At 64.8% G+C, this 25,083-nt stretch overlaps 1 protein-coding gene across 9 annotated transcripts in view; it reads left to right on the forward strand.

Annotated features, from left to right (window-relative positions):
* The window catches only part of FBRSL1 (fibrosin like 1), an 86,755-nt gene that overhangs the window by 58,731 nt on the left and 2,941 nt on the right, over positions 1 to 25,083 (forward strand). Inside the window, exons 6-19 of one of the 9 annotated variants that reach the window (XM_082418451.1) lie at positions 13,510 to 13,555; positions 16,039 to 16,366; positions 16,483 to 16,703; positions 17,499 to 17,567; positions 17,739 to 17,938; positions 18,683 to 18,733; positions 18,936 to 19,031; positions 19,621 to 19,689; positions 19,848 to 19,877; positions 20,080 to 20,151; positions 21,366 to 21,495; positions 23,561 to 23,638; positions 23,843 to 23,926; positions 24,158 to 24,356. In XM_082418451.1, coding sequence (XP_082274577.1) covers positions 13,510 to 13,555; positions 16,039 to 16,366; positions 16,483 to 16,703; positions 17,499 to 17,567; positions 17,739 to 17,938; positions 18,683 to 18,733; positions 18,936 to 19,031; positions 19,621 to 19,689; positions 19,848 to 19,877; positions 20,080 to 20,151; positions 21,366 to 21,495; positions 23,561 to 23,638; positions 23,843 to 23,926; positions 24,158 to 24,356 — 1,673 coding nt within the window. Of the gene's footprint in view, positions 1 to 13,509; positions 13,556 to 16,038; positions 16,367 to 16,482; positions 16,704 to 17,498; positions 17,666 to 17,738; positions 17,939 to 18,682; positions 18,734 to 18,935; positions 19,032 to 19,620; positions 19,690 to 19,847; positions 19,878 to 20,079; positions 20,152 to 21,365; positions 21,496 to 23,560; positions 23,639 to 23,842; positions 23,927 to 24,157; positions 24,357 to 25,083 lie in introns of those variants that run through there. The other 8 variants (XM_082418453.1, XM_082418454.1, XM_082418458.1 and 5 more) reach the window with 8 other exon arrangements.

Consider the following 25,083-nt stretch of genomic DNA (forward strand, 5'->3'; position numbering starts at 1 on the left):
CCGGCCCACCCGCCCCTTGCCTGCCAGCCTCGGGCTCTGCCTCTTGGCTCGAGGTACAGACACGCTGAGGACAGTGTGCCTCCCAGACACGGACAGACAGTCGGAAACCAGCGAGGCCTCTCCAACCAGCCCAGCCCCAGAGGCTGACACGCAGACAGACAGACAGACAGACAGACAGATGGAAAACCTCTCCGCCGCCTCCCCTTCTGCGGGACCAGGCCCTGCCCCGGGGGCAGCCCACGCCCGGGATGCAGGCCCCCCCGCCCCCCTGAGATGCTCCCCTCGCCACAGAACCCCTACATGCTTCCCCACGCCCCACCCCGGCCCTGCCCTGGGCGCTCAGTGCTGGCGGGGAAGGCGGCCTGAGCTGCCAGGAGGCTCCGGAGCCGGGCGGCCAGATGGCTGCGGTCGGTGTCTAACTGCTTTTTTATTGGAAAAATATGGGGTGAAAAATCGTGTGGGGCTCATCAGGCAGCCTGCTGGTCCGGGCCGGCTGCCGTCTGCCTGAGCGGCCCGGCCAGCACCCAGCCGTCTCTTGAGGGATGTCTGTCTGGCCTGCCTGCCAGGCTCGCCCCCGCCACCCCGCCAGGACGTGCGCCCCGCACTGGGCCGCAGGAACGGGCAGGGGCAGGGGTGGGGCTGTCAGGCGGCTGGCTGGAGGGCCGGGGGTCCTCTGAGGGCCAGCCCTCCAGCCCCGAGCCTCGGTTTCCTCTTTGCTGAGCGTTGCAAACGGGGGGTCGCGGCGGTGCCTGCGGCCCGGGGTGGAGGCCGGGGTTCGGGGGGTCGGCGCTGGCTGCTGAGATGGCCGGGCGGGCGTCCGCCGCCTCAGGCCCCGGGTCAGCCTGGCTCCTCGGGGCCCTCAGTCTGCGGTGAGCACGGAGCCCGGTCCAGGCTCCTCCGCCTGGCGCCTGACGGGGGCCTCCTCTGAGTCCCCGCCTTCTCACCTCTGGCACGAGGCTCGCGGGCCCACCCCTTAGGTCCCTGTGGCAGCAAGGAAAGGGCACGGCAGCCCGACAGCAGCTCAGAGCAGCGCCCGGCGTGCGTCCCTGCCGCCCGCCTCGGGGCAGCTCCCCTCTGCATCCCGGGCCCGCTGGCACTTGCCTCCCGCGCCGCCGCCGCCGCCCCCACTTCCCGCGGGACGCCCCTGCTTGCCCTCAGAGCGTCCCTGCTCGCAGAGGTTTCCTCTGTGTGCCGACCCAGCCCCACTCCTGAGAACACCTTCCCGGAGTCTGTAGGAGGCTCACCCGTCCTCCCCTCTCCCAGCCGCGGGCCCCCCCTCCAAGGCCGGGTGCTGGGGGGATGGAGGTGCAGTGGGCCCTGCACAGGCAACCTCACCGGGTGTCCTCACGAGGGCTCAGGGCTGTGCACCGTGACCTAGGGCTGCTCCACCCAGAGTGTGTCTTCCCACGGGCCTGCCCGAGGAAGAGGAAGGGCCTTTGGCAGTTTGCTCACTGAGGGTCCCAGGCAGGCACTGGGGCGGCACGTAGGTCCCAGCAAGGAGCACGATGTGATGACTGAAATGCAGCCCGCGCCTCCTGGCGCCTGCACGCGTCAGCTCGTTCAGCCCCAGATAACCCTCTGAAGTGGCATCTGTCCTGCAGCCCCACCCTCAGCGAGGAACCCGAGGGACAGAGTGAGCATCTGCTAGGACCGGAGGCCTCAGGGGAGTCAGGCACCGTCAGGCTACTGCAAGAGTCCCAGCAGGCGAGGGCGGAGGCCTGGGCTGTGGATGCAGGGGTGAGAGAGGCACTTGTGTCCTACAGCTGCTGTAACAAATTACCACAGACTGGGTGGCCTAAAACAGCTCAAGTTTATAGTTCAGGAGGTCAGAAGTCCAAAATGGGTCTCCCTAAGCCAAAACCAAGGTGTCAGCGGGGGTGGTCCCTTCCGGAGGCTCCAGGGAGAACGTGGTTCCTTCCCTGGCCAGCTTCTGGAGGCTGCCGTGTTCCTGGGCTCGTAGCCTCCTCCCGTCGTCACTCTGACCTCTGCTCCTGAGGTCACGTCTTCTTCTCTGACTCTCCCGCCTCCCTCTTGTGGGGACCCTCGTGATCACGTTGGGTCCATCCAGGCCCATTAGGGCCTGTGGGCTGCGACGCCAGAGCCCGCTGATGCCTTCAGGACGCCACTGCTCACCTGGGACGGCCCTGGGTGCGTGGGGGGCCCCAGGACGCCACGGGGTAGAGGTAGGGGAGGGCCTCAGTCTGGAAGGTGTTGGGTCTGAGGAGCCTGAAGGGTGTCCCAGCATAGGTGAGACAGATGTGATGGCCGCCAGGGACAGAGAATGGGGGGTGGGCACGGACGCCAGGGGCCCCGTCCACGAGCGCCGTGTAGCGTGAGGCCCAGCACGGCAGCGAGGGTGGGAGTGCCCGCTGTCCTCAGCGGAAAGCTGGGTGCAGAGTTTAACTTCCTGCTGGGGTCACACAGACCTACGTGCCAGGCGGGATCTGAACCTGCACCTTCCAGCTGAATGGGAACGCTGAGGCTGAGGAGAAGCCGGGAGGCTGGAAGAGAAGGCAGGAAGACCTCCACGGTGGGGGCCATCTGCCCCTCCCACCTCCCCTGCCCCGGCCTTTCCAGAACTAGCTGAGCAGGACCCCGGGCAGCTCCCACATCCACCTCCAGGTCTCCCCGGGCTCCCCCAGGGATGTACCAGGCTGCCTGGGCGCCTGCAGGGAGGTTGTCCTCTGGCCCTGGCGTGTCCATACCCCTCTGTGCCCGGAAGGGTCGTAGCGCCTTCAGACCACACCTGCCCTGTTAGCCTCGGAGGGGGCCTCACTGGGCGGGGGCGCCAGGGGCCTGGTGCAGGCTTGCGAGGTGGGTGGTCCTTACCTGGGGGCAGGTGGGAACCATGGGATCGGTCAGGGCACAGGCAGAGGCCCAGCACGCAAAACAAGCAGATGCTTTCCGAAATGGTCAGAGCTTGAGGACCAGTCAAGTGGCTGGGGCAGGGGTTAGAGGGCGGCCGAGACACCCCACCCCGTCCCTGCACGCCCCGGCCCTGCCACAGCGGAGAGCTGGATTAGCGCCACGACAGCGCTGTGCCCCCGGGTCCCCAGCAGGCCCAGAGGCGCTGCCCCGAGAGAAAGGGCTTTGCTGTTGTTCTGGCTGAAGAAAGCCAGGCCTCCGTGGCCTTCGTGCAGACGCAGACGCGGCTGGGGACAGGGAGCCGCCGCACGTCCCTGCCCTGCGTCGCACGCACGCGTGCTCCCACGCTCGCACACGCATGCCTTCACACCCGCACACGTGCGCGTGTTCGCCCAGAGTGTCGCACACACGTGCATTCAGCGGGCACTCACGGGTGCGCTCAATGCCCACACGCCCCTCCTGATACCTGGAGCTCATGGCTTCTGCTTTAGACACCAGCAGAGAACCCACTCCCCTCAGGGATGGGCTGGTCAGGGTGCCCACCACACACTCAGTGGACCCCAGTACCACACTGGGCAGCTTAAACCACAGGAAGTTATTCTCCTATGTCCCAGAGACCGGGAGGCTGGCATCAAGGTGTGGGCAGGGCCGCGCTCCCCTGGAGGAGGCTTCCTGCCTCTGGTGGCTTCAGGCTTCCCTAGCTCGTGGAATCGCTCGCATCTCCGCCTCCGTGGTCACGTGGCCTCCCTCCCCCACCCCCGTGTCTGTGCCGCCTCTGTGCAGAAGGATGCAGTCATAGGACCTGGGCCCCCAATCCAGGGTGCACTCACCCCGAGATCCTGAATCACAGCTGCAAAGACCCTAATTGCAAGTACGGTCACATCCCGAGGTTCTGGGTGTGCGTGTCTCTGGGGGCCACGCTCAGCCGCTGCAGCAGGCCGCCCTGTCCTCCTGCTCGCAGCCCCCTCACGGACAGCACAGAGCACAGACCACAGAGGGTTGTCGTGGCCGCAGCGCTGAGGACTGCGGAGGGCCCGGGGCCTCCTGCACCCTAGAAGCCCCGCTCAGCCTCACTCGGCATCCACGCGGCTGTTCTCCCAAGCCCATCAGGAGCCCGTCAGCCTCCTCCAAGGCTTTCCAGAGCGTCTTCTCGGTTGCACGAACTCTCACATCTTTGGCACAATCTGCAGTTACCCCTCTGCTGTTTTGCACTGAATTTGCGTTTTCTGGTCAGTAAGCAGGGCGAGCCAGCGTTGAGCGGGGTCTGAGTTCACCCTTGGTCGGCCCATTAGTGAGCATTTGTAGATTTTTCTGGCCTTTGCTTCTTCCCCAACACTGGACACCAATGATGGACATGCCCAGCTAGCGAGGACCCTCTGGACTCCGCCCCGCCCCCCATGCCCTCCCCTCCGTTGAGCCCGCCAGCCTGGCCGAGAGGGTCTGTGCTCCGGTCCACAGCCACGGGGTCGCTCTGTGTGAGGCCACACTCGCAGCTCGGCAAGGATGAACCGAGGCTGGGGAGCCCAGCCCAGGAAGCCTGTCCCCCATCCCCCTAGTGATCCCCCCAGCCACACTGGCCTTCTCACACGCATGGGGCCCTGTCTCGGCAGGTGTCCTTGTCACACGGCCCACGGGCCTTCGTCTGCAGCCCCTGCATCCACTTGCCTCCCAGAGAGGCAGCCACGAGGGAGCAGGCCAGCTGTCAGCGCCTTAGGCCAGCCGAGGGGAGCCCAGCGATTGACGTGGCTGATTGGCAGCGGGGTGGGCACTCCCAGTGCCCCCCGGCTGTGGGTGGAGCCCCCTCCATGGCCCCTGTGACGGTACCTCCCCCTTGCTCTGCGTAACGATGACAGATGTGGTTCTAAGATGGGTTGTCGGCCCCTGCCCACCACGTGCGGGCCCTGAGTGGATTACCTCTGTTAGGCCTGGGACGTCCCTGCGCTCTCTGACGGCGGCCTTCATTCCTCCCGGTAATCTAGGCCTGCTCCATTTCCTTCTAGATTTCCAACCTCATTAAATCTTTCATATCACAGCCACTTTCCTCTCTAAACAGAATTAAAGCCAGTCCTGCCCAAAGTCTGATTTTACTCCCAAACCAGAGGGCGGGGCCGTGGCTCGGAGGTGGCATGGCAAGGACTGCGGCCTTTTCAAGGACCATGAGTGCCCAAGGTGGTCTTGAGAATGATGTTTGAAGTGAAGCCACGTCATTACAGGAAGACAGGCTCCTCCAGGGTCAGGCTGTGGTGGGAGAGGAGCCGGGGGGCACATTGAGACCTTGACCATGACCTGATGGTCAGACTCAGGGGCTTGTTCCGGACCTGGGTGACAAGGCCGGGCTGGGGCTGGAGAAGCTCCTAGCTGCTCCCGCTGGTTCCCGGCGCTGGCCCAGCCCTCAATTGCCACCCGCTCTCCCCACTGCCACTGGCTCCAGGAACCTTTTACTGCCAGGGGTGGGGTCTCCAGGTAGCTGGGAGAGACTGGGTGCAGCCTGGCTGCTCATCTGGAGGAGACATGATGATGGAGCGTACCTTTGGGGCCCCGAGGATTCAGCAGCTCCACTGGGGGAGGTTGCCTGACCTGGTGCACCAGGGTCACTGCCCCCAGAGCTCCAAGCTCCGTAACCAGCTGCCAGCTGACATCTCCAACGGGATGGTCCCTGTCCCCACCTCTGGAGGGGCCCCACCACCTGCCCCCTTTCATCCCCACGCCTGCTTGTCGCTGCAGCTCCTAGCCCAGCTCCTTGCGCCCCACCCAGCCCTGTGGCGGATCCTACAGAGGGGTCTTTTTAAAGACCTCATCATCCCTCTCCTCCTCAGATCCCACACACATCTCTTCCTGTTGCTCAACACAAATGCCCAAGCTCCCTCATGGCCCTCAAGGCCCTGTGCCCCACCCCACCTCCCTGGCTGGCCCTGCCAGGTTGTTCCTGCCTCAGGGCCTTTGCACTGGCTGTGGCCACCCCAGAAGGCTCTTCCCTAGAGCTCCCCTCAGCTTAGCCTGGTCCTTCTCGTCTTTCAGGTCTCAGCTCAGACGCCCCTCATGGGAAGGCTCCCCCAGCTGCCATTCAGATCAGTGCCCGTCACTGCTTTTCACATTGCCCTTTACTGTCTGTCCACCCCATCTGTACTCGTATTACCTGTCTCCCTGTGTATGGCCCTTCTCTCCCACTAGGCTGTGAGCTTGACTCAGGCCTGCTGATGGGGCGGCTTGTTCTCCTGCATTCCATCCCCTAATCAGGGTCCTGGCTGTGAGTGTAAGTTGAGTGTGGCTGCGGTGACAAGTTGTCACCAACTCGGCGGCTGAGTACTATACTATTATCTCTCAGTCTGGAGGCCAGAAGTCCCACAGGAGTGTCCCCGTGGGAGTCAAGCTGTGGGCTGGGCCGGCCCCTCTGCGGCTCCAGGGAGAATCCCTTCCCGGCCTTTCTGAGCTTGTAGAGTCGCCCACATGCCTGGGTTCCCGGCCCCTTCCTCCATCTTCACAGCCAGAGGGCAGCGTCTTCCCATCTCTCCTCCCACTAGTAAGGACCCTGAGATTAAGCTGTGCCCATGGCATCATCTCTCCATCTCCAGGTCAACTGACCAACCTTAATTCCACTTTGCTGTGTAAGGTTCACTGACTTCTGGGCTTAGGGCACTTTTGCTGCTGACCCCAGAGGGGTAGATCAGGACACCCCACTGCATGAACACCTTTCCCCTTCGCTGCCAGAGGCCTTGGAGCTGGGCCAAGTGCAAGAGCTCACGCCCTGCTGGGGCACGGTGCAGTGGGCACGGGGGCACATGGGCCCGCAGACACCCACCCTTGAGGTAAAGCCACCCCCCAGCCTGGGAGTCAGGGCTCTCCCGCCAGAATCCCACGTCCCAGGACCAGTCTCTGCTGCTCTCCTAGAGGAAGAGCACGTCTTGGCTAAGCCCACGGACCCCAGGGTCGGACTGCCGGGTTTCCAATCCCAACCCTGCCACATACCAGCTCCGTGGCCTCCAGCATGTCACCTCACTTCTCTGTTTCAGTTTCCTCATCAACAAAATGGAGATGACAATAGTGTGTCGTCAAAGGATAGGCGTGAGGGCCCAGTGATTTCATGGTTAAAAGCCATTCAGCACGGTGCCACATACGTGCTGTTTTTATGGCAGGAAACGGTTTCGTGGTATGACGTTTATGGGGGCGGGGTAAGGGGAATACATGTAACTGGTAAATAATTCAAACAGAACAAAAGGACTTAAAGGCCCCACCTAGAGGCTGGCACCGTTGGCCATTTCTTCTTTACGGTTGGAGATTAACTGTGGGCTGTCTAAGTGCATGTGTCTGCCTGTGTTTTGCCGCCTTTTGAAAAGGGAGCGCTGGCCCCGTGCCCGCGGTTCTGGAGCCGTGTCCCAGGGTCCTGTTTGAATAGCTGTGCGCTTCCCCGCTGAATGGACCCACCTCTGATCGCCCAGCTTAGGGCAGGCGTATGCAGGCCCTGAACCTGGGCTCTAAGCTGTGGGTCCCTGGATGCCTCAGGAGAGCTGACCTCCTGGTGCCCCTAGCCCCACAGCAGCTTAGAGGTGGGCTCTCAAACTCCTTCCAGGAGCCCCTCGGCCCCCTTACCCTCCGTGGATTTTTTTACAGCAAGTTTCATGATTGGGAGTTGTGCTGCTGGTGTCCTGGTGTTGCACCTGCGCGCTCTGGAATGTTAGGTGCCACCCCGTGGGCCTGGATCGGTGTGGGGCATATACTCGGCCTTCTCAAGGGGCGGTTGTTCCCCCTGGATCTGAACTCGGTTTGGGCCCACGGAGCGGCCAGGTGGTTCCGGAGTAGTGGTCAGGGTTGGCGTGTACTGCGCAATTCGCAATTACAGTAACTACTTGGACCCGTTCTCCCACTTTGCATCCCCATTTCGCAGATGGTGAAACTGAGGGCGGAGCTTACATCGGACAGATGTGGGGGCTCTGTTGTCCTTCCTTCAAGTCCCAGCTCCTCGACCTTGCCGCTCCGTGACTCAGTTTCCCCCTCTGTAAACTGGGCGTAGGAGCCATGCATATTCGTTGCTGTGAGCGTCGGAGTAGCCGGCCCATACAGCGTTCGGTACAGCTGGCACCGCGCGCCCTGACCTGGTGACGGGGATGGGACCGCGAACGCTTGAACCCAAGTCCGCGGCCCCGTGCGGGCAGATCCGCGCCTCGGGGCTGGATTAATCGGGCCTGCCCGCGCCCCGCCCCCGCCCCGCCCCGCCGCGCTCCCTGGCCGCCGCCTGCGCGCCAGCCAGCAGTGCGCCCGCCGCCGCCGTCCCCGCCGCCTGTGGGACACGCGCCGCGCCCGACGGCGTCCGGGAGCCCGGTGCGCACCGAGAGCCGCCCGGAGCGTGCCGAGTCGGCGCGGCGGACATGCGTGCCCCGCGCGCCCCCGGCCTGGGTTCCGGCTAGGCAGGGCGCCACGGGAGAGGGGCCACCTCGACGGGCCGAGGCTGGCGGGGGCCCGCGTCCATGCCGCCCAGCTTCGACTCCGGCTCCGGTACGAGGACTAGCGGCGGTCGCCTGCAGAGCGCGCCGGACCCGGGGCGACCGCGCGGTGAGTGAGCGCTGGTGGCTCCGGGGAGGAACTCGGGACTTCGGGGGCCGGGGTTGGGAGAGCAGCCGCCCCCTCTAGAGGAACGGGGAGCGGGAGAGGCCCCCGGCGCTCTGCTCAGTCCGTCTCTCACGGGAGCCGGGCGCGCGGACACCCCACGTACCTCCGCCTGCGCCCGTGGGGCGCACGTGGCGGCAGACCCGCAGAGAGTCCTGGGTCTCGGCCAGGGCGCTGGGGGGCCCGCGGCGGAGGCGGGGCAGGGCGCTGGGGGACGCGCGCCTTTGTCTGCGCCCTGGCGCGGGCTCGGCCGCCCGGGTTCCCGGCGCCCGCCGCGCTCACCTGCCCGGAGTTGGAGCTCTTTGTCTGGGGCGGGGCGCGGCCGGCGGAGTCTGTGCCGCGTGTCTGGGCCGAGGCTGCCCCGCAGGTCAGGTCCTCGCAAACAAAGCGCGCCTTGACCTCCGCCCGCGGCCGGGATTGCGTATCTCCGGGGAAAGAGTGCTGACCCTGACACTCTCCGTACGGAGCGGGCGCCTTCCACGGGGACCCTGAACTTGCAGCCCGGGGACCTCCAACCTGGACTTTGGCCTGAAGTGACCCTTTCCTTTCACACCCACACTGGCTCAGTGCCAGGATTGGAGGGTGCCGGCGCTGCCTGGGTCAAGTCCCAGTGGATAATCCTCGGGAAGTTATTAGCACAGATCTGGTGGTTGCGCTAGGGCTGCCCACCCGCCTTGGGTCAGCTGGCCGGCTCCGGACCCCTTGTCCTGGAAGGGAAAGAACCGAGGGACCTCGACCTGGGCCAAGTCCCAGAAGGGGTGGCTTTGTGCCTGTGCTGGGAAGGGGGCTGGAACCTGCGCCACGGCCCCAGAGGTCCTGGGAGCTAAGGGTGCCTGTGGGTGTTTGTTGAGAGCCTTCTCCAGTGGGCCTGGCCGTGCCTGGCCCGGTGTCCCGGCCCTTGCCGTGCGGTGGAAGCCTGCCAGGTCCCTGCCCACGACTCCTGTGGGGACTTGGATCCCTCATCTTCCCTGAGCAAACTTTAATTTGGGCAGTGTGGCTGTGAGGACCGGACGGACAGGGGACAGTGGCCTTCCCACCTGCCTCCCGCCTTTGCCCGGGCGGCATCCCAGGGGTCGGCAGCGCCAGGGAAGACACTCCCCGTCGCTGCTCCTCGCCCCCCTCCGCTCCCCTCCCTTCTCTGCTCCCCATTCACTCTCCCAGTGTCTGGGGCGCCACCTCCTGGCTCTGGGGTCCGGTGCTCCAGCCTGGGGCCTTGAAGTGAACCGGAACTGGCCTGGCTGGGCCTCCCGGGCAGGGCAGGGGCACCTGCAGACTTAACTGGACTTGCTGCTCTTCCCTCCACCCCCGGCCTAGGACCGAGGGCAGTCCTGCCCCACAGGAGCAAACGCATTTTCTCAGAGTGACGCCTCTACCACGTTCCTTTGCAACACCAGCCTTGGTGGGACGGGCGCCCTGCTGTATCAGAGGAGGGCTCCGGTGAGGGCTGGCACACACGGGGCAGCTGAGGCAGGTGCTCGAGGCCGACCTGCCATGGAGTAGCCCCCTCCCCCTCCCAGTGGCCCAGCGACCACACCCCTGGGAGCTAACGACAGCTTGCAGGCTGAGCTCACTCCCTGCACCTGCTGATGGCACGCGATAAGGCACTGGGGTGGGCTGCTTGCACGGTCAGCACCACCGCCAGGCCCAGAGGGGCTGTCGGTGCCTCAGGTAGTGGAGACCTTAAGGGGCGGCTCCGGAGAGCAGAGTGGCTGCCGCTGCTCTGGTCCATCTCATTTGCGGGGCGCCGGCCCTGCCCACTCATGCCCTTCTCCCGCTGGTGCAGGGCAGCAGGCGAAGAGGATTTAAACGCGCCAGTGGGGGCGGGGCACCCTCAGGCTGACGGGGTCTGGGAAGGCCTGGGGGTACTTGGCCGAAGCCACTGGGTCAAGGGCCCAGACAGGCCGGCCGGCCACACCCTTTTGGGGGCTGGGGGAGAAGCTCACACTGTAGTTTGGGGCAGTGGGAAGGCACTGGAGTGTTTTCAGTCCAGGGTGACTTGTTCTGGTTTGGCTTTTAAAGATACTCTTGGCTGCTGTGTGGAGAATTAATTTGTGAGAGTGTTAACGAGACCAGCTAGTAATTAAGCAGCTGTCACTCGGGCTGTGTGGCCTCAAGTGGGAGTGTCAACAGGACCCCCTCCTGGGGTCGTGGCGAGGGTCCAGTCCTGTTAGGCCTGGGGGTCTTTGGGTGGGAGGATAGGTGACTCATGGGCCTTTGCGGGAGGATACAGGGCTCTGGGGGCACCTGGCCTCACGCCTGGACACGTGGCCGTAGCTCCCAGCAGAGCTGGGGCCGTGCCTGCTGCAGAGTGAGCGGGCGTGAGGTGTCCCCATCCTGGCCCTGAGGGGTGGGCGGGCTGGCACTGCTGACTCTGCCATCCTGACCCCGCAGACCCCCAGCTCAGGTGGGCCCCTCACCCACCCATCCCCCCACCCCGGGGTCTCCCCGGGTGAGGCCATGATCCAGGCTGCTCACCCCGCAGGATGCCTCGGGAACACCCTCAGGAAGAGGTCAAGGCACAGCCTCCCTGCAGAGGGCACCCCGGCCTCAGCTCCCTGCTCCCCTGGCGCCCCGGTTAGCAGACTCCCCTCTGGTGCGGGTCCGAGTCCAGCCCGGGGAGCGTGGGCCTGTGTTTTCGGGCTGCGTTTGCCACCTGTTTTCTTCCCAGTGCGGGGTTTCGGGGCGTGGTTAGGCAGGTGGCCCCACCCCAGCACGAGTGTAAGGGGCACAGCGGTCTGTTCACAGTTCGCTCTGCACGTTGCCGGCAGCAGGCCTGGAGTGACACGGGCCCGGGGAGCCCCCGTCCGAGCAGCTCCTGCCCTTCCCCACAGACCCGGGCCCTGCCTGTGCTGGGCCTCCCGTGGGCGTCACTGTCTGGGACTCTTGTTTCTGTTCTGTTCACCTGTCAGTCTGTTCTCGCCTCAGTCCCCATCTCATGATTGACTTTCTTGCACCACAATTTACGCGCAACAAAATGTGCCTGTTTTAAGTGTACAGTTGGGTGCGTTTCGACAAATACATACCGCTACATACCCCCACCGGAGTCCGACAGAGAATGTTTTCATCACCCCAGAGAGCTCTTTCATGCTTTTTTCTTTAAGTTTTTTATTTATCATGGTGAGATACACATAACAAAATTACCATCTTAACCATTTTAAGTGTACAGCTCGGGGCATTAAATACATTCATATCGTTGTGCAACCATCACCACCATCCAACTCCAGAATTTCTTCATCTTGCCAAACTGAAACTCTGTCCCCATTAAACACTAAGGCCCCCTCCCCCAGCACCCACCAGCCTGCTTTCTGCCTCCATGGATTTGCCTGCTCTAGGGACGTCATGTAGTGGAACCGCACAGGATTTGTCCTTTTGTGATGGGCTTACTTCACTGAGCGTAGGTCATCCACTTGCAGCATATGTCAAAGTTTCCTCCCTTTTTAAGGCTGCATAATATTTCATTGTGTGCATACACCACGTTTTGTTTATCCAGCCATCTGTTTATGGACACTTGGGTTGCTTCCACGTTTGTTGTTTTTTTTTGTTTTGGGGGTTTTTTAAAATATTTATTTATTTATTTGGCCCGCGCCGGGTCTTAGTTGCGGCACTCGGGATCTTCGTTGCCACGTGTGGGATCTTTTTAGTTGCGGCGGGCGGGCGGGCTCTTAGTTGCTGGCATGTGGAATCTAGTTCCCTGACCAGGGGTCGAACCCAGGGCCTCTGCATTGGGAGCGTGGAGTCTTAGCCACTAGACCACCAGGGAAGTCCCTGCTTCCACGTTTTGGCTATTGTGAATAATGCTGCTGTGAACACGGGTGGACAGATACATGTTTGAGTTTCTGCTTTCAGTTCTCTGGACATACGCTCCCAAGTGGGATTGCCGCATCATACCGTAGTTCTATGATTGATTTTTTGAGGAACCTCCGTACCGTTTTCCACAGCGGCTGCGCCGTGTTCCAGTTTCTCCACATTGTCCTCGCCAGCCTTGGCTGTTTTCTGTCTTTCTTGACAGTGGCCGTCCTGGGGGGAGGCCTCATGCCCTTTGGTACTCAGTCACCCCACGCCAACAGCAACCACTGTCTGCTTTCTCCCCGAGGAAGTCCACGATGGGGGCATCGGGAGACGCTGGGAGCAGAGTAGCGGTGCCCGGGGTGGGGGGAGATGCGAGGATCGGGGCGATAGCTGAAGGGCATGTGGTTTCTTTCCGGGGTGCTGAGAATGTTCTACAACAGGTGGAGGTGATGGTTGCCCACAGCTGTGTGCCTTCAGTGGGCGTGTTGTATGGTACGTGAATCGTATCTCAGCGAAACTGTTTTAAAACACCACCAGCTAGGGAGGAAAGGTCTGCTCAGAACAGCCTTAGGGGCTTGCGGCTGTGAACCGGCGGGCGGGCCACGTCCTCATCCTGACTGTCCTCACCAAGGCCCGGCACACACAGGGGCGTCTCCCCCGGAGGGGAGAGGCCGAGCGGCCCAGGGGCCCATCAGAAACTGCCACGTTCCCTCCTGAAGTGGGTTGACCCCACTCCACCCTGGACACTCAGTGCATCATGGTGGCCGGGGTCCCCAGACCTGTGACTCAGCATGTCTGGGGCGTGGCACGTGGTGTCCTGCAGCCTGGGGCTGGGGGGCGCGGGCATCCCAACTCTGCTCCCCCCACCCTGCCACCTCCAGTGCCAGGCCCAGCGGAGCCCTCGGGTTCCTGGTGCCGGCTCCGCGGGTTGGCGCCCCGATTCCCAAGTCCTAGCTCCCCACCCAGCAGGGCCACGCTGAGCCCCTGCATCCCTGCTGAGTGGGGCGTCCTTGGTTCCCTGGTCACAGGCCGAATGACCCGTGTCCAAGTACTTGCAGCTGGGCCTGGGTGTGGTCACCCTCCTCCATGGGGGCTGTGGGCCCAGAAGGATGTGTTCTGCCAGGCTGGGCGGCCCTAGTGTGCGCAGAACCTGCCCAGACCTGTTTCCAGGGTGCCAGGGGCAGGGGGTGAGGGCCAGGTTCACCCCAGCCCTGTAGGTCTCTCTGGCCTCTGACCCTCCTCTCTTTCTTTCAGGCGTCTGTGGGCTCCGAGAAGCTCTTTGCCCCGGCAGCCGATAAAGGTAAGTGTGTTCCTGGGCTCCTGGTCTCTAGGAAGGGACAGGACACATTCCTGAAGTCCGTGGTGGCCCCCAAGTTAGGCTCTGTCTTGGGTTTCAGGTGCAGAGCCCCAGGCAGGAGTTGGGTGCTGTCATTTACTGAGGGATGCAGCCCGCCCCCCCCCCCCCCACCGCCAACCCCCCGGGAAAACCACAAGGAAACAAGGGAAGCTGGGAACGGGGCCAGTGTCTCGGCCAGAGCTGGCCAGTTCTGGAGCGGCGGTTCCCAAAGTGGGGTCCCTGCACCGCTGGGGACCGTGAGGAGCGCACTTTCCCGGGCCCTCCCCGGGCTCACGGGCTCAGGTGCTCTGGGATGGCCAGCAGCTCCTGGCTCGGGATGCAGCCCCGCCAGCACACCCAGGCCCTGGCCAGTGACCCCCGAGTGGCATGGCACAGGTACCCAGCATTTCACTGTCCCACAAAGCTCTTCTGGCCGGCACTGCTCTGGAGGGTGGATGCCTGGCCACGGTCCCATCAAGGCCAGGATAGGCCTTTGTGACCCAGCCTGTCGGCTGTGGGCTGTGGCCGGGAAGGGGGCTTCACTGGGCCCAGCACAGAGAAGGGGCCCTTTTGCTTGGGGGGCTCACTCAGGATGTGAGCACACAGGACAGGCCTTGGGGCACCCGCAGCACCATGGGTCCTGCTGGCCTGGTAGCTGGGCACGGCCTCTACGTGCCTTGAACTCGAGAAGCCCCTTCCTCCAGTCAGAGCATTGCAGCCGAGCAGACACCTGCTGGGGAGTCTGGGTAAGGCGGCCCACCAGAGGCTCCGAGGAGCCAGGCATGCTCAGCTGGCATTTCAGCCGGAATTAACGTAGGGTGTATCAGTTTCAACAAATGACCACAATCCGCATGGCTTGAAACAACAGACATTCACCTGCTCACGGTTCTGGAGATCAGAAATCTGGAGTCAGGTGTGCGCAGGGCTGCGCTCCCTCCAGAGGCTCCAGGGGAGGGGTGCCTCCAGCCTCTTCCAGCTCCTGGTATTGCCTGCAAACCTGGGCATCCCTGGGCTTCTGGCTGCATCCTTCCCATCTCTGCCTCCGCCTTCATGAGGCCTCTTCCTCTTCTGTCCTTTACAAGGACACCGTCACTGGATTTAGGGCCCACCCAATCCCAAGCTGATCTCATCTTGAGATTCTTAGCTTGATTACGGCTGCAAAGAGCCTTTTTCCAAATAAGGTCCCAGTCACAGGTTTGGAGGTTATGATTCAGCAGAGTTCAGGGAACTCTGGGCTTTGAGGTACCCAGAGAGGTGGCGGTGGGGGGGGGGTCGGTGATGAGTAGCAGTGCTTTTCCAGTGGCAGGAGGCTCTAGAAGGTTCCAGGCGTCTCCAGAAGGGCTGGGGCACTGGTGGCACATGTGGGGTCATGTCCAGGTCTGCATGGCCCATGCCTGCCTCTTTCCATCCTGATGGCTGCTCTTACTTTGTGAGGGCCTCGTGTGGAGATGTGAGAGAGACAGGAGGGGAGAAAGGGCTAGCGTCCCTGGGCAGCTGTGAGCAGCAAGTGGGCTGAAGCCAGCGGCCCTCTGTTCCTGTCCTTGTTGCAGGAGTGGTGGCAATGGCCTCCTCTGTAGGTGCGTCCCTAAGCAAACAGACCCAAGGCAGAGGGAGGTGTCGCCCTAGGGAAGGAGACTTCCCAGAGGCTCCAGACCTCTCACCTCTCTGCCAGCCTGGGTCACACTGCCCTGCAGCCGCAGGGGAGTCTGTGGCCAGCTCTTCACTCAGCGTGGCAGCCACGGGGTCAGCCCACAGCCCAGCGACCTGAATTTCCACTCCTCCTGGGGACCGGGATGCTGCCCCCTGCAGGCAAAGCGGCTCACATGCGTGGTGCTGCCCCCCGCCTGGCCGCTGGGTATGTGACCTGAGGCCTCCCTTGTAGCCGTTTCAAAAGGAGGGTCTCAAGTGAGCAGGCGGCTGGCTGGAGCTCACGGCCCAAGGGCAGGCCCGCAGCTCGCAGGGGAGCAGAGGCTCTGGGCGGTGAAGCGGGGGGCAGTGTTGGCCCGCAGCAGCTTCCTCCCGGCAGACCAGGCAAGGCTTGTCATCCGGAAGTCTGCCCCAGGGCAAGGGCCCACAGAGGGCTTAGGCCAGGGGTCACCCGGGTGGGTCCAGAAGGAGCAGCCGCTAGCACAAGTGAAGCTCCTGCCGGAGGAAGGAAGGGCGACAGAATGACTGGGAGCCCAGCGCCCTGCTTGGCCCGGCTCCCTCATGCACCTCGGTCTCCCTCTGTAAAATGGGGCCGGGACAGTCCCTGCGCTGGGATCTCCGTGGGCAGGAGGTGCAGGACACTCCATGTGGGTCGGCCCTCGGGGCAGGTAGCCTGGGGGGCGGGGGTACCGAGGTGTTGTGGGCAGGAGCTCCGCGCCGCGTGTCTCCCCGTCGGAAACAGCCCTGGACGGCATTCAGTGAGCCGGGACCCCGGCTCACTCCGGCCCCTCTCTCCGCAGGACCCACGCTGGGCGAGAAATCCGAGGCCAAGGCCGGGGCGGCGCTCAAAGTCTCGGGCCTGGAGCGCAGCCGCGAGCTGAGCACCGAGCCGCCCTTCCTGCCCCCTGTGCGCAGCCCCGCGCCGGTCCTGCCCTCCGCCGGCCCCGCGCCCGGCGCCCCATCCAGCCCGCCCGTCAAGAAGGAAGCCCCGGCCCTGCCCCGCCTCACGCCGCAGCCGCCGCCCGCGCCCCTGCAGACCCGGGCCCCACTCCCGACGCACGTGCCTCTCCCCGCGGGCGCCTTCCCGGGCCCCGGCGCGGCAGCGCACAACGGCCTGCACAGCCTCAGGTGGGCGCGGGGCGGGGCCCGCGCAGCCGCAGGTGGGCGCGGGGCGGGGCCTGCGCAGCCGCAGGTGGGCGCGGGGCGCGCGCGGTCGGCCGGGCACTGAGCGCCCCTCCCTGCAGCAGGAGCAGCAGCGCCAGCAGCGGCGCCAGCCTGGGGCTCGCGAAGCACGCGTCCCTGTCGCCTCACGGGCCGGGCCCCCACCTCTCTACCTCACACTTGGCGCTCCGCTCGCAGGCCCAGCACCAGCACCACGCGGCGGCCATGTTCGCCGCGCCCCCGACACTGCCCCCGCCCCCGGCGCTGCCGGCCAACAGCCTGGTCATCCCAGGACACCCCGCCGGTAGGTCCGGGTGCCGTTGGTGGGGCAGCGGGGTCACTGTTCCCCTGCACTCTGGGACCCTAATCCCCGGGGGGAGGGACGCGGCCCCTGGGGAGGGGGCCAGCCCCCGAGGTCTATATCCTTAGTGATCACCTGGCCCCCCCAGACCCCACCCAGCTGGATGGCAGCCCCCCGGCAGCCCATAGCGCTAGCAGGCCACCTTGCCCAGGGCAGAGGAAGCTTCCTGCCAGGGCTTCGGTTGTGTGTGTGCGCGCACACACACACACACACACACACACACACACATACAGGTGCTCACACACGCGTACACGGACACACACATCCCTTGCTCCATTCTGAGCCCTTGCCAGGCCTGGTCAGGCAGTCTGGGGCAGGGAGTTGGTGAAACCTGGAGCTGCTCCGTGGTCATGGCAGTGAGGGCTCCCGGGTCCTGCCGTGGCTCTTCCCCTCCACCGTCCCTGGGCTGCTGGGGGGGCGGGGGAGGGGGGAGGGTTGAATTGTGGAGGAGAGGGGCCCCAGGTGAACAGCAGCTGGCCTGGCCCAGCCTGGCCTCTCCCTCCCTGCCTGATTCCAGCAGGGGCCCCTCACGGCCAAATCTTAGGTCACTAAGGATTTCTCTGTGGGTCGCCAATTTTTTTCTAAAATCTTGTCGGCCTAGCTTGGGTTGGGGGCAGCTCAGTGCCCCAGGATGGGACCAGGACACTGGTCTGGGGGTGCTGGGACGGGCAGGGCTCCCCTTCAGGGCTGTCTCCGGGGGCTCCCAGGGTGGCTCACGGTGTTCTCTCTTGCCTTTAGATGCCAGCCTGTTGATCTCATTCAGCCAGCCAATCATGTATTGCCAGCCTCATTCGGGGATTCTGATTGGTACTTGGTCACAGGCACCTCTCTTACCTCCACCCTGGGGCCCGCACGTAGCGAGCGGCCACCACGGCTTGGCCTGCCGAAACCGGGAGTGCCAGCAGGTGACTATCCGCCTCGCCCCGCCGGGAGCCCGCGGCCGACGTGCCTCTCTGTCTCTCTCTTTTTCTCTTGTAGATCACGAGCTGCTCAGGCAAGAGCTGAACGCGCGTTTTCTGGTCCAGAGCGCCCCCCTGGGCCCGGGAGCTCTGCTGCGGGCGGAGTTCCACCAGCACCAACACACACACCAGCACACACACCAGCACCAACACACATTCGCCCCCTTCCCTGCCGGGCCGTCCCCGACGCCGCTCCTGCCGCCCGCCGCACCCCCGCCGGTGCGTAGGCTGCGTGCCGGCGGGCGGGCGGGCGGGGGCGGCCCGGGCGCGGGACACGCAGCAGGCACACGCAGACGCTCTCTGCACGCATGCAGGCTGACACCATCCCCTTCCGTCTGGCTGTCCGTCCAGCCCCTCCTCTCGTCCCCCCCCCCCCGCCCCGCCCCGGGTCATGCCACGAGGTTCCCCATCCTGAGCCGTTCTTTCGAGCTTGGGGGGCACCGTGTGTCCACATGGCCACGGGGCCAGTTGCACCCACGTGGGGTCCTCCGTGTCTCCGCTGGCAGCAGGGCGGCAGGTCCGGAGGCCCGACAGGACTGAGGGGCCACGGGAGCCAGGACTCTTCCCACGTTCCCGGTCCTCGAGGTCTCCTCCCCTGAGCCAGCTGTTGTGGGCCAGGGTCCCCTCTGCTCCCACCTAGCTTTGCTTTGTCACTGACTAGTCTGCCAGTGGCCTAGGTGTGTCCTGCAGCCTAACCACCAGCCTTGGGCTCCACGCCCCCCCCCCCCGCCCCCCCAGTCATGGCCACAGACACCAGATGGGCGAGTCTGCGCCTCCCGTGCTGGGACCACTAGAACAGGGAAGGCCAAAGGGCAGCACCCTCGGGGAGCCTAGGGGACAGCTGGCCTAAGGCCACCAGCCTCACTCTGGCTACTGCCTGGCCCGAGGGCGTGGGTGGGTGCTTGGCCAGCGGAGGGCGTCCGCGTGGACGGAGGCCTCACTCTCTGCCTCCTTCCCTTCCAGTTTGACAAGTACACGCCCAAGCTGGACAGTCCCTACTTCCGACATTCCAACGTGAGTGTCCCTGCGCGCTCTGGGCTGTCCAGGCAGGGTGAGGGGTGTGGAGGGCGGCGGGGGCTGTGCCGTGTCCGTGTAGCCTCCCACCCAGCGCAGGGGTGACGGAGTGGGGACCAGAGGGCTGGGCCCAGCGTCCCTGCCCTGGGCGTCCTAGCGTCCGGCGAGGCCCCTGGAATGCCCCTCCCGCCTTCTCTTGCAGTTTTTCCCGCCCTTCCCTCCAGCCGTCCCAGGACTGCCCGCCTTGCTCCCACACCCAGGTCCCTTTGGATCCCTGCAGGGTGCTTTTCAGCCCAAGGTACCAGCTGCTCCCAGGAGGGGGGTGGGCACTGTGGGTGGGGTCTGCAGGACCGCCTCCCCCCCCAGCCAGCCCTTCCCTTCCTGGGGCAGCTCCAGCCGTCTCGCACGTGGTTGTGTGTGTCCTGATCCCGGGTGGCCCCCAAGGGGTCTTCACCTCAGTGCAGAACATCCTGACCCTGGGTGGGGCCCTGTGTGCCCCACGGGGCCGGGAGAGCCTGGCTTCGCTCGTTCTCACCTCTCCCGCTGGCAGCGCTCGGGGTTGGGGGTGGGAGGAGCAGCACAGCAGCGGGGTCTGGCTGGCAGCAGCACAGGGCCATCCTCGCTGCAGGAGGCCCGGGCAGGAAGCACCCCCTGAGGCCCCAGGACCAGGGACTGGGCTTCCTCTGCTCACCTTCCCTGAAGTGGGGCTGCCTTGGCCCTTGGGGAAGACCCTGGCCCAGGCACGTCGGTCAAGAGCCTTTTCAGAAACCTCTGGGCAGGATATGGTGGGAGGCCAGGCCGCCCCTGGGTGGCGCCTGGGGGGTCTCGTGCCGCCTGGGCGTGGGGCCTGCAAAGTCGTCTCGTGCCCTGTCCCTCTCTCCCCTCAGACTTCAAACCCACTCGAGCTAACAGGCCAGGCCAGTGCTGTTCACACCCTCCTACAGAAAGCCCCTGGGGTAGGTGGCAGTGGTGCCCGTGCCTCCCTCCTTCCCTGGCGGGCATTCCCGCCAGCGTGGCCCCTCGTGGAGGCCCACATAGTGCTCTCCCCCCGACCCCCCGGGGCTGGGCTGCTTGCAGAGCCTGGGTCTAATGCTTCTTCCTCTGTCGATGGCAGGTGTCAGACCCGTACCGGACAGCAGTCAGGGTGAGTGTGTGTATGCCTGCTTGCCTCACCTTGGGAGGAAGGGGCCTGGCGGGACCTCAGGGGAGGTCCAAGGCCAGGGAGGACTCTGGGTGCCTCTTGAGTGGCCACAGGGGTGCGCTGTGACAGCAGGAATCTGGCAGGGGGTGGGGGGAGCGAGGGGGTCCTGGCCTCAAAGCTGAGCCCGTCACCCGCCCTGTCGCAGAAGCCCGGGAAGTGGTGTGCCGTGCACGTGCAGATCGCCTGGCAGATCTACCACCATCAGCAGAAGATAAAGGTGAGCCTGACTGCTCATCCTGCGGCCAGGCCCGCGGCTCAGAGGGTGCCCCTCGCCCAGGCGCTGTGCCGGGCTGTGAGGGGTCGGAGCTGGGGAGGGGACAGGACAGCAGTGTGTGGGGAGCTCAAGGCCACTTCCCGCCTGGTCACCCAGGGTGACACAGGCAGGGGTTTGGGAGGCGCTGACCCTGCGGGCCTCCCCACCATCAGTCGAGTCCTCCCAGCGGGCCTTCGGCCCTGCCCCCTTCTTCCCCCCAGGTGTCTATTAGCACTTGGGCCTGCTGTGTGCCTGGGTTTTTAGCCAGGGGCAAAGACGACCAAAAGTGCTCACGGAGCCTGCGTGCTCCTGTGGGGGGGACAGGTGGTGAACAGGATCCCAGCTCGAGGCCGTCCCCCTCCCGGCAGGTGGTGCCAGGCGCCCTGGCCGAGCGACGCAGGGAAGTGGGAGACCTGGGGACCCACGGCTGGGGCAATGGGCCGGGGCGCTGAGGGGGCCAGGACGGGACCCTGCCCTCGTATCACAGAAGGGTCTCCGTGCTCTCCTCTGCCATCTCAGATAACATATTACCCCACGCACAATATCTTTAACTCATCACGTCCTAAATATGCTACAAAGGACCAGTCACAGAAAGGGGTTTATGACAGACTATTGTGCGTTTCAACATGCAGATGCTCAGACAGGGCCACCTGGAAGGCACAGTGAAGGAGGTGGGCAGGGCCCCCAGCTAGGTCCCAAGCACCCGCTCTGTTGCTGCCATCTCGGCAGGTAGAACTCACCTAGCCCCATGCCTCCTGCGGCCCTTGTGACCCAGGGACTGGCTTCTTAGTTTTGTTTAACTTTAATGAATTTGAATCTTAATACTGAAGCTAAATTTAGTCATTGGAAAACTGGAACAACTTGTGTACGGGAATGCTTTTCCAGCCTAATTTTACAAAATGTAAACAAAGTATTTCCAGTGAAAATGTGGCATCCAAATTGAGATGTGTTTTAAGTGTAAACACACCAGCTTTCAAAAAGCGCATGAAAAGGAGTGAAACACCTCAATCAGGAACTTGTGTCATCACACATGGTGTTCGGTTATCCTGCGTCCGCTGAAACGTCGTCAGGATAAATCTTACCTGTCTCTCCGCCCGCTGGGCAAGGCCAGCGGAGCAGGTGGCGTCCCACCTTGCTGTCAGCTCACTGGCAGCCCCTGCGCACACTCTGTCCTGCAGATGCAGCTGGGCCCTCACAAACTGGACGTGGGCGCCAAGCTGGACTTGTTCAGCAGACCCCCCGCCCCAGGTGTGTTCGCCGGATTCCACTACCCGCAGGACCTGGCCCGGCCCCTCCTCTCCAGCTCAGGTAAGGCGGCCTGGCCCATGGGCGCTGGGGGCTCAGCCGCCATGCAGGCCAGGGGGCGGCCGGGCGGAGGCGTTCTCGCCTTTTCCCTCTGGCTGGTGCGGGCGCCACAGGGCTCCTGCTGCTCGGGCAGCGTTCTTGTTTCTCCGGCCGTAGCCAGAGGGGTCTGGCAGCCCTGCCCTCCTCGAGCTTCTCCCCCCGCGGAGACTCCCCCCACCGCTGACCTGAGTCCCGCATGGAGTCTGGCCAGGTTGCCCTCCTCTCTGGGGCGTCCTTCCCCATGTCCCTCCCAGGAAGGGTCTGGCTTTTCTCCGAAAGGTGGGAAGCGGCTCCCGGAACCCCTGTGCTCGCCCCCGCCAGCAGCCGCGCCACAGCCTTGCTGTGTCAGGGTCCCTGGAACTACCCCCAGGCTCGCAGTGCTCCCAGGACTCGGCACAAGTCACACTCCAGCCCTGGCTGTATGCATTGCAGCCGAGGGACACACAGCAGTCGGCAAGGAGGAGGGGGAGGGTGGAAATGGGCTGGTGCCTCCTGAGCACTGCCCCGAGGGGCCCCAGGACGCAGTTCATTCCCCAGCGAGGAGCCATGACAGCAGGGCGAGGTGCTGTCTCCCAGGGAAGCTCGTGGAGACCCAGCGCCCAGGGTTCTTACTGGGGGCCGGTCACGCAGGCAGCTCTGCCTGCATGGACCAAAACCCGGACTCCCAGAAGGAAAGCAGGTGCTCAGCACAGACCACCTTGTTTGCACAAGCAACCTGAGCGTCCGCGAGGCCTTCCTATCAGAGGGAAGCGAGAAACTTGTTGGAACCCGAGTTCCCAGACACCGAGGGCAGCCGTGCAGCAGGCCTTTCTGAGGTCAGCGACCTTGAGCCCTCGCGCCGGGGCTGCTGTGGCTTCCTCCCCAGCTGTCAGGCCCTCAAAGGACGTCACCTCCTCAGAGAGCCCTCCCTGACTGTTCCTCGGACACCTCCCCCCGCCCTCCTCCGAGCTCATGTATGCTCACCCCCACCTGCTGCCCCTTGCACGTGGACACGTGGTGCATGCGGGCAGCCCGTTGGCACACTGGCGTGACGGGTGTGGATGGGGTCATGCTGGCTGGCCTGGTGAGCGTGGCGCCTCTTCCCAGCCCCAGCTCCACTGCCCTGATGGCCTCCAGACCCCAGCCAGGCGTCAGGGCCCCTCAGAAAGCAGAGGGCCTCCCATCTGGGCCAGAGCCCACAGGCTGTGGCCTGGGCCCCTCTGTGCTCCGCACCCACCCATGGCCTCTTCGATACACCATCCTCTTTAGCCCTGGGGCCAGCTGTTTTCCTAACTTATTTGACTCAGGGTCACTTGGAGGTGAGGTCAAGTTTCTAGTTGGGAGCTCTCTGGGAGCTAGAACCTGCGTGTGTCTGGGTGGAGGAGCCCGCCGGTGACGCACACAGGAGCGCGCCACTGTTGGGGTCCCCACAGGTGCAGGGAGCTGGAGGGAAACGAGGGGGCGCGCACGTCACTGGTCTCGCCAGGCACTCACCTCTAGGCTACGGGGCGGGGCACCCTAAGCAGCAGAGTTGGCCCCTGGCTCAGCCCCGTCTCCAGACTGGGCCCACCGGCTGCCCTCCAGGTTCGGTCCTGGGGGGTGTCGGGGGAGCCGGGGCTGGCGCCGCCGTGACGCTTGTGGGCTGTGGCCTGCAGCCAGGGGACGCCGCAGGAGGAGCTGCGGCCTCTGGCAGCCGTGACTCGGGCCAGTGTCCGTCAGCACCCAGGCCGCACCCACTGTTAGGTGACCGGGGCTGTAGCTCTGGTTGGAAACTCCAGGGCCGCTGGCTTTGGGAGAGCCCCCTGAAGGCTCGATCGCAGGCCGTTCCTCTGCCCTTCTTCCTCTGGGGGCTCCGCTGCTGTCAGCACCTGCCTCCCTGCTCCGCCCCCTCGGGGTCTTCCAGGCTCCAGGGAGATGAAGGCCCACCTCCTACCTGGTCACGTGCTTGGAGTGGGGGGAGCAGCCATCCAGGGCGCACCCACCCTTGGAAGGAGCCACAGCCGAGGCCCCAGGTGCACTCCGGCCTCCATCAACCTGTCCCCCTCCCCAGGTGCTGCCCATCCCACCACCAACCCGTTCGGACCCTCAGCCCATCCTGGCAGCTTCCTGCCCACTGGTCACTTGACAGGTAGGTGTTCTTTGAGGTCCGTGCCGTTTGGCTGGCCTGTGCTGACCTCAGGGCTGCGGGGATGCAGGTGGGTGGGGAGATGACCTCAAGAACCCGGGTACCCCTCAGATTGCAGAGGTGGCACCTGCCAGGTTCGGGAGCCACGGGGTGGGGGGAGGGTCCGGTGCGCACGTGGAGGCCCCTGAGCCCTCGTTGCCCCCACAGACCCTTTCAGCAGATCAAGCACCTTCGGGGGCCTGGGGAGCCTGGGCAGCAACGCCTTCGGGGGCCTGGGCAGCCACGCGCTGAGTGAGTGACCGCGCCCCCTGCTCTCCCCGCGCATGCGCCCTCACTTCGCGCATGGGCACGCACCTTGTTCTCTGCGCGCGCCTGCGCGGGCCCGGGCCGCCCTGACGCCGGGCGCGCGGACCCCCTTCACCACCTCCCTGGGGCTCGTGTGGGTCTGAGGTCGGGACTCTCCGCGTGTGCGCACCTCCCTGGCAACCCGGCCTCACGCTCCCACCGCCACCCACCCCCCAGCTCCCGGTGGCGGCCTCTTTGCCCCCAAGGAGGGCCCCACGCTGCACGGCCTGCCCAGCCCCCGCGAGGCCTGGAACCGGCTGCACCGGGCGCCGCCCTCCTTCCCCACGCCACCCCCGTGGCCTAAGCCTGTAGACGCCGAGCGGGTCTCAGCCCTGACCAACCACGACCGAGAGCTGGACAAGAGCAGGGAGGAGCGGTGAGTGGGGCCCCCCTCCGTTCCCCTATCCTGCCGGCTTCCCACCCCCGCATCCCCTAGGCAGCTCCGCCGAGCCCCGGGTACCCGCCCGCGGGGCACGCTGAGCTCTGCCTTCAGTCTCCTTGGTTGGGAGGGTGTGAAGTCTGCACTCTCAGGGCCGGGAAAGACTAGGGGAAGGGGGCCCCCATACCCAAGCACCTTCCATTTCGCCCGCACGGAGGGTTCTTGTTGGCGCAGGGTCTGGGCAGGCACCATGCAGGGCGGGGGTGCACTCCCTCCGAGGCCCTGGCGGGGACCATGGGCTTGTGGACCACAGCGGGGCCTCCAGGGAGCTCAGATCAGCAGGGCAGAGAATGCCGTTGCACGCTGCAGGGGGCTGCTGAGCCACCAGGGGGACCGAGTCTGGGAGGTACGCTTGTGGGCAGGGCAGGTGGATGGGGGCTGAGCTTGTGCGTGCCCCCCTGCCCCCAGCCCTATGGGCCGCAGAGCTAAGCCGGGGCAGGGGAGGTGGGAGCCACCTTCTCAGGTCAGCGGCAGAGGCTGGGACTTGAGTGTTCTTGAGGAGCTGTGGCCCGCCACGTGGACGGGAGCAGAGGAGGGCTCCCTGTCTGGCCCTTCCACCCAGGTCCTGTCCCCCCCAATCCTGAACTTGGGGCACTTCACTCATGGGCAGTGCTGCGTGCCGGGTACTGGGGGCACAGGGTGGAGGTTGAGAGCGAGGAGGCGA

This window comes from Balaenoptera physalus, assembly GCF_965194825.1.
Source record: "Balaenoptera physalus genome assembly, chromosome: 12".
Classification (NCBI taxonomy): Eukaryota; Metazoa; Chordata; class Mammalia; order Artiodactyla; family Balaenopteridae; genus Balaenoptera; species Balaenoptera physalus.